General features: G+C 28.0%; 1 protein-coding gene across 1 annotated transcript; it reads right to left on the minus strand.

Annotated features, from left to right (window-relative positions):
• Positions 1-5,983: 5,983 nt before the first annotated feature.
• On the minus strand, positions 5,984-7,846 carry LOC101252828 (uncharacterized). The gene is made up of 5 exons (XM_010329289.2): positions 7,546-7,846; positions 7,215-7,424; positions 7,082-7,110; positions 6,620-7,036; positions 5,984-6,424 (listed from the first exon to the last, which is right to left on the minus strand). Exons 1-5 carry the CDS (start codon positions 7,844-7,846, stop codon positions 5,984-5,986), a joined length of 1,398 nt encoding a protein of 465 aa, XP_010327591.2.
• Between the last annotated feature and the right edge of the window lie 1,481 nt (positions 7,847-9,327).

The following is a 9,327-nucleotide window of genomic DNA, read 5'->3' on the forward strand; positions in this document are numbered from 1 at the left end:
TAAAAAAAAATTATATTTCCCAAAATTTTGTTCTTCCCCAAATCCTTACAAAATCATCTCTTTTGCACGCCTAACAAAAGTTTTCACCAAAATTCGCTCAAAAATTTTAATCTATTAATAGTCTTCTTCTCAAATTCTCCCATATTCATCTCTTTTACACGCCTAACAATTAATTTTTCACCAAATTTCGCTCAAAATATTTTCTCTCTTAACAGTCTTCTTCACCAATTCTCACATATTTGCACTCAAATCTTCCTTTTTAGCTCTCAAATCTTCAACTCTTGCACTAAACAAACCGTACAATGTCGAAGAGAGGCAATGAAACACGAAAAAGTAGAAGGTTGAATGATGAAGCAAGCTCAGACGAATTTCATGCTCCATCTTTCAAAATTTTATTCACAAACACAAACTCAGCCTTCATCTGTTAAAGACAAATCTAGATCAGGAAATCAAAAATAGAAAAAAAAAACAAACAAACATCCAAAGGAAATCGAGAAGAAGAGAAAGGGGAAAAAAAGTAGATGAATCTGAGAAAAGGGCGAAAGAAAGAGGAAAGGAAAACAAATTGAGGACTCATCAGATTCTGAATCTGATTTTGTAGAAGAGTTGATAAAATCAAAATCCAAAAAACCAAGAGCCTCTAAAATCGATACTTCACATTTACTATAAGAAGAAGAAACAGTTAAACCCCAAAAAAATTTAAAGGTTAGTAAAAGTTTATTTTTTAAAACTTTTTTTATGTTATGTTATTTGGGTATAAAATACTTAATATATACTTTATGTTTTGATTGTATATTTAGTGTTGAATACATTGTGTATAAAAGAATGTTGTAAGCTTTGTATGATTTTGTATGAAATGATACATCTATTTATTACAATATAAATGTATAAACAATGTATGAATTGTGTATGATTCAATGTATGAAATTACATATTTCTTCATATTACATTATCAGTATATGAAACATGTAAGATTTGTGTATGATTCACTGTATTAATGTGGTATGATATGTATATTAAGTTTTATATGAAATGTGTATGATTTGTGTATTAAGTTTTTTGTATCAAGTTTTTATGATATTGTTGAATATTAATATCCATAATTAAACTACGTACTTTATGTTTTGATTTGTATATTTAATGTTGAATATATTGTATATGAAAGAATGTTGTAGGTTTGTATGAAATGTGTATGATTATATTGTAGTATGTTTTGTATACTATGTGTATGAAATTATATATTTTTTACTATTACAACATCAATATATGAAACATGTATGAATTATGTATGATTCACTGTATTAGTTTTGTATGACATGTGTATGAAATTTCATATTTGGTTCACTTACCTATCAATATATGAGTAATGTATCAATATGTGTATGATTAATGTATTTAATTTTTACAATTTTTTAGGAGAAGAAGACACAAACACATTTGTCTTCATGTATTAACATGAATGTGTTTGTGTTTGTTGATCTTTTTAGGTCAAGATATGTTTCAACAATTCCTAGATGAAACACCTTTTGGATTTTTTTATAATTTGCATCACATTAAAATCTAATGTCAATTGTTGAGACACTTATTTATACTTGGGAATAAAAATGTTAGGGATGACATGTTTGTCATTAAAGTAAATGGTAAAGAGTTACATTTTGGGTTAAAAGAGTTTGTTGCTATAACTGGTTTGAAATGTGGACCTGTTTCTGATTTTGTATCTGACCCATATGTTCCAAACAGACTCATTGCTGAAACTTTCAGAGATTTTAATAAAGTATCCAAGTCAGATTTTTATCACAAGTTTAAATTGCAAAATTTTTTGGAAGAAGATGACCGTCTAAAAATCGGGATCTTGTACTTTATTTCTTCAATTCTAACTGCACCGGACCCTTCAAAAACAATAATTCCAAAATTGTATTTTGATTTGGTCGAGTTTGGACAGTATGCCACATTACCTTGGGCAAATGAGTGTTTTAATTTAACACACAAAGCATGCAATCAAAAATTTTAAAAAAAAATTCATCGTCATTCAAATTCAGCCAGTTCCACATAGCATTGCAGATATGGTTTTATGAGTTTTGTCATCCATTTGACAACACAATTGCTATACGTGTTTCAAATCGCACAACGAGAATCCTGAACTGGTAGAAACCTAATGACGTCATTTTTTTGATGATTTAAAGAAAACAATTTTCAGAACACATGGCAATTAGGTATTTTTCTTACAATGTTATTACATTCATTATAAATCATTATACATTATACTTTTTTTTTCTGCAGCATAAATTCAGAAATATTATTTTCTCTGAAGAAGAGTTAAATCTCATGGACGAAACAATTTTAAATCAGTCTAGCAGCCACCATGATTCAGAAAATGACAGATCATCGGAAAATCGTGTTGTTGATAGTGAACATAAAGTTGAAGAATTGAAAGCTGATATTGCAGAGGTACAAGTAAAAAATTCAAATTAACATAATTTTTTCTAAAATTACAATATACATATCAAATACTTATTTTTTTTTAATTAACAGGCAGAGTTGAAAGAACTCAAAATCACTGTAAGTTCCAACATATTTTTAAATAATTAAATAATACTTTATAATCTATTTATATATAAAAAATTTTATGTACACTGATAAGGTTCACAAGCACATGGCTGATATCAAGAATTATGTTGATAACTCCACCAAACTGATAATTGATGAGATTCGATTGTCAAGAGGAGAACAAATACCAGAAGAACAACCAGAGGTATATATGTATACTTTTTGTATGAATATTGTTTGAAAAATATATAAATTGATGTTTTCATACTAGTTATTTATTTATATTATTATCCCTCTTTTTCACTATTAAATGAACAAATATAACAACACATCATACATATATATATGTGACTTATTTATATATTCATCAGTTATATATAAATGTTATGTATTAATCATGTATGAAATTTGTATTTCTAAAATTACACATAATTAATGAAAAAATGATGTATTAAATTGATATATATGTATACTTTATGTATGAATATTGTGTGAAAAATATATAAATTGATGTTTTCATAATAGTTGTTTATTTATATTATTATCACATGTTTTCACTATTAAATGAACAAATATAACAACACAGCATATATGTGAATTATGTATATATTCATCAGTTATATGTAAATGTTATGTATTAATCATGTACGAAATTTGTATTAATCAGTTAAAAAAATTTTTAGGACTACGTCAACCATCATGCTGCACAATCTGATCCAACAGATATGCCTACAGTTTCAATTGGACAACAAGTCCAAAGTTCAAACACAGCTGGTACGATATATTCATTTTTATCACATAAATGAAAATTTAAGAAATTATTTTTATTTAAATATTTTTCATGTATATGAAGCTCAAAAGTCAACTGATGATTGTTTCAATGTTGATGCACCTACAACGTCAAAATCAAAATCACCAATATTGGACGATTATCCTGATTTAACCATCACACAAATAATTGCACTTGATCCGATTCTTAATGCCACCACCACTCCAAATGTGCGAACAAGACACAAGAGTATGGGAAAATACGATTCTTCTCCTTATATCAGAATGTCGGAAGGAGAAAGCAGTTCAAATAGAGTACCTACATTCTTTCAAATCAAACATCCATTCCAAAATCACAATGGGTTTGATGTTCCAGTTGAACCGATTGAGGAGTTCAATAAATGGATTTTCAAAGATGTGTCAAGCAGGCGTGGCAGGTAATTTGTAAGATGAACAAAATTATTTTATTTAATTTCTAAACTCCAAAATTAATATAACACTTTTTTAAATATATACAGGAAAACAACATATTCCAAAGTTAAAAACACATTTCATCCTCAAATGGACTTTGGCGTTGTCAAAATCGGAGAAAAAGATTTTTTTTTCACATAATGAGTCAACCGGGCAGACCTTGGGAGGACGGGGTAAGACATTTTTTTCAATTAATTATTATGAGTTTGAGTTGCAGTGATATACATATGAATTTTTTTTGTATGAAATATGTGTGAACAGTGAATGAATCAGATAGGGATATTTTATTTTTTTTAAAACAGCATATTAATACAATAATGTATTATCTCCGAAAGAAGGTAAAATACTCCCAGACAGTCACTTCTTACAAAACTGTTGATTGTTGGTTTATGGCGTGGATTGATAACATTGAGAAACAGTGGAGATAGTCAGAATGTGACATGAGATGCATATCACCGGACCATGATGTTGGACAATGCATTAGAGGATATAAGTTGCTTGCTAACATTCCGTGGGATATGGTTGACGAAGTAATCATCCCAGTCAACATCAACACAAATTTCATTGGTTTCTTGTTGTATTCCGAATCAAAAGTAGATGTCTATATGTATATGATTCGATGATGGGAGGATCTATTCATTCAAGGAAAGTTAAACAAGTTGTTGATAAACTTGCAACCATGATTTCTTTATTTCTGACGAGCACAGGATTTTATGGCAAAAGGCTTGATTTGTATGCGAATAATCTCCCTGATTATCAACAAAAGTCTCACTGTGAACCTCTAAGTATCAAGAATGTTACACATATTCCTCAACAAAAGTATGTATACTTCTTACATTATTTTTTATTCATTTTAAATTGAAATTGCTATATATTCATTACCAATTTTTTATTTTTTCAATTATTTTACAGTGATTGTGGTCTATACACATCTCTATTTGCCGAATACATGAGCAATGGTGTTTTTGATATATCACATATTGATATTAATTCAAAATATCATCGTCAAAGATATGCTATATTACTTTGGAATTATGCAAAATCAAAGAATGATGAAGGCGCAATACGTGAAAGTGAAGTTACAGGAACAGTTGCTAGCAAGAAGGGTGGACCTCGAACTTATAAAGAACAAGTTATGGACAGCACCAATTATCATACTCCAAAATTCTGTAACAGGAAGTAGAAATCTTCATGGCACAATGTACATTTTTTCGAATGACTTGTTTTTTTTTAAACTTATGAACAGTTTATGTAATTTCTCAGTTTTTTATTATGAATACTGATGGTTTTATATAAATTATTATTGATTATTACTAATTGTGTCTCACTTTAAATATAGGAACACTGTATGAATCATGTATGAAAATTATATGAATTATGAATGTCATATTAAAATTTGATATATAGAACATAGACAAATGTTATATATATACTTATTTTTTAAAAAAAATTATATAAATGACAGTCTGCTTCAATATATGTTTTTTAAATGATAATAATGACTTTTTTATAAACTGCACTTTTCAATATATAATGTTAAATTATTCCATAAAATTTGTTTTGCATGAATACTATATTAAAACTATACACTCTCAAATACAAACAGAAACAGATGTTATTTATATTACTTGTATGAATAATGTATGAAAAATGTACGAATTATATCATATAAATTCTTACAAGCATAGCGTATGAAAATTATATGAAATTAGTACTGACACATGATTCAATACGACATTATGAATAAATATACAATTATACCTAAATAAATGTGTATGACCTTTTGCATACATTTGTTTTGTATGAATAATATATGAATACTGTATATTTTTAAATATATTTTTCAAAATACAAATAGAAACAAATGTTACCTATATTACTAGTTTGAATAATGTATGAAAACTGTATTAATTATAAGATATTATAATTTGATATGTAGAACATAAACATACATTATTTTTTATATGCAAGTATTAAATGTATAAATGTATAAATTTTGTATGTAGTCCCCATTCATTATGCAATAACTGTATAAATGTTATATGATTATACGACTTATTAATGTTAACATTTGTTAACATATGAACAGTTGTATATACAATGTATGACATTTGTATGAAATGTAATATGATTCAATAAAAAAACATGTTATAACAATGTAAACCCTCAAAAACACAGATGTAACAGTACGAAATCATTATTTTTGTACAGGATAATTTGAACATATCTTCCTATTGTGTCCAACCTGATGGCATCTACTGCATGTGTTTTTTGTCCTCTTGAATTTCACATCTGCGAACCCCTTCCATCGTTCAAATATGGGTCTTCCCGCTGATCTTTTTGGACCAGGCGACATCATTTTAGGATCTGAAATATAACTTGGTATATCCCATGTACTCTCGCACGGGATAGGCTCGACAGGAATGGCATAAACATCTTTTAAATTCTTGAGGCTATAAAAAGCATAACAGAAACCTGCTTCATGTAACTTCCTGTACCGGAGAACAGCAATTGCATGACCACACGGTATCTCATAATGTTGAAATCTTCTGCAACTACACATCCTTGTGTTTAAATTTACTATGTATTTCTTTGCTCCTTCAGCTACAACATGCAGATCAACAGTTGAAGGTATCACCTATGAAAAAAATATAAAAATTTATACATGCTGCAGATTATTAAGAATTAAAAATACAATACAGTGAAACACATACCCTCATATTGCACGACAACGTAATACTTTTATGTAGATAAACATCATTTTTTTTGTCAGATTAGATGTAGTCTTATCAGCCTCCTCATTATGCTTGTGAATCCACCTCTAAATTGTTACCCTTATAAACTCAAGAAGTGAAATCACCGGTAACCTCCGTGCTAATCTGTTAACATTATTCAATGACTCCGCGATGTTTGAAGTCATGGTCCATGTGCGCTTACAATTTGAGTAAGCTCTTGACCATTTGCTATAACCAATATCAAACAAGTATGGTCGTATTTGCATATCTATCTGATCTATTCTTCCCATAATTGTCTCAAACTGTTGTTTTGTATAAGCTTTTGCCAATGAAAAGAACAAAATCTTCAAATCTTCAGTATTTCTATTGAAATTCTTCAACACATTGACTGATAAATGCCATATGCATTCATAATGTTCTGATTCGGGATATACATTTGTTGTCCCTTTCCATATGCTTTCATTTCTGTCTGACATAAAACACATATTTTGTCTAACTCCATATGCTTCTCTAAACTGCTCAAAGAACCATGTTCATGAAGTATCATTTTCAGAATCTACTATCGCATACGCCAACGGAAGTATATGACCTGCTCATTAATTTTAAAAAAAATATCACACAAATCAGAAATATCATTCATATATTTTTTCATTATATTATATAATTAGAAAATTAAATAGGCTAATAATTTACCTCCCGGATCCAATGTGCTTGCAGTTAACATTGTACCACCATATGAACATTTTAATGTCACACCATCAACAACTACAATTGGCCTACAATATTCCCAACCCCTAATACAAGATTCTAAAGCAACAAATGCATATAAAAATGTATCACCTTCATTCCTTTTTATTTTCAAAACTGATCTTGGATATGTTTGCTCCAAAATGTAAAAATAACCTGAAAATAACAGTCCAATTCATACATAAAATATACATATTTTATACATAAAGAATACACGAAACTGTTACAGTACAACACAATGACTAATGTTTAAATTTATCATTATTTTTGAAATTACCAGGTAATCTTGCATAACATTCTGCTGGATCTCCTCGCACCAACTTTACTGCTTTTTCTTTAGCTCTCCATGCCTGTATGTATGTCAACGAAACGCCATGCAATTTCAACGTATCATCAGCTATATCTTTTGGAATATATACCTTAGATGGATCAATATACTTCTCCATTATCAAGACAACTACAATGTCAGTTATCCCTTGACGTCTGGCATAAACTTTTTCTCTAACAGAACATGTGTGCTGAGCAATATACTTCCTAACTTTGAATAAACTCGATTTATTCAAACTAGATGCCCTCATCATTCAAGAACAAGTCTTAGAAATACAATTCAGGTGAAAATTGTTACAAAATTTAAGAAAATATACATTACAATATATACATTATAACAAAACAAATAAAATAATAAAAAATAATTTTAAACTTACTTAGATGCATTACACCGCGCAACCCGAAAGCTGAACTTCTCAACAAGTCCAACATGTCTCATAACCTCCTTAAGGGTTTCTTTATTATTATAAATCTGATTATCAGCTACAAATAGGTAAGAATGATCACATATTATATCATTATTTACTTCACTATTATAATTGACAACTCCGTCTAAATCCATTCCGATCAAATGGATAGAATTGTTGGAATATAGATCTATGTTAGTCTGTGATAATCTAACATCAGAATTTATTCTATCATTAACTATAACTCTATGACATTTGTTATACTGCTCACAATCTTTCAAAGTGATGCATAATGGATATTTTGTAAAAAAATTCAAATTTACCCTCATCTGATCTAGAAAAACCTTTACCCCAACATCATTATGAATTTTTATAGATGGACACATTTCGCTAACTGTATACTTTATCTCAACAGAATTTATATTTTCTTCTATATTTAGCTGAGTTACTATAGCATTAACTAAACCAGTATAAAGAGTAGAAGTATCGTATAGGATGTCCTCCATCTCAAAGTCGACGTATTTCCCTGTTTCACAACATTAAAATTACATTCAGTGCATTCCATAATAAAATTGTAAATTTATTCATACAAAATTAATACACACTTCATACACAATTTATATACAATTCACTTATATATGCAATAACAAAATTTAAATTTAATACACACTTAATACAATGTTTATACACTATAGTAATTTAATACACAATTAATACACTATTTAGTACACATTTAATGCAATGTTTATACAAAATTAATACACACTTCATGCACAATTTATATACAATTCACTTATATATGCAATAACAAAATTTTAAATTAATACAAACTTAATACAACGTTTATACATAACTCATACTATACAATTAACTGCTACATACAATCTAAAATTCACTTTCATACACAATTTATCTAATTTAATAAAAAATTAATACACAGTTAATCAAATTTTTATACAGAATTCATATATATATTACAAATCAATCACTGCTGTGTATGACTAGAAATATTGGCTTTCATATATATTGCATACACTATTTATATACATTACATACAGAAATTAATACAGTTTTCTTATTTAAACAATATACAAAAAAAAATAACATATGAAAATTTAAATATAATATGGAATAGCTTTTACCAAAAAATCACATTTCATTTAACGTTCACACATTATTAATACAAAATGTCAGATATTGTTCATACTATTTCAAAAATAAAAAATTGTAAATTGATCAAAATCTGTAAACTTTTCAATTTTACCAAGTAATCAAATTTCACACCATTCTTCGGTTTAATTACACATGAAAATAAATTTAATATT

Source organism: Solanum lycopersicum, chromosome 10 (assembly GCF_036512215.1).
Source record: "Solanum lycopersicum chromosome 10, SLM_r2.1".
Lineage (NCBI taxonomy): Eukaryota > Viridiplantae > Streptophyta > Magnoliopsida > Solanales > Solanaceae > Solanum > Solanum lycopersicum.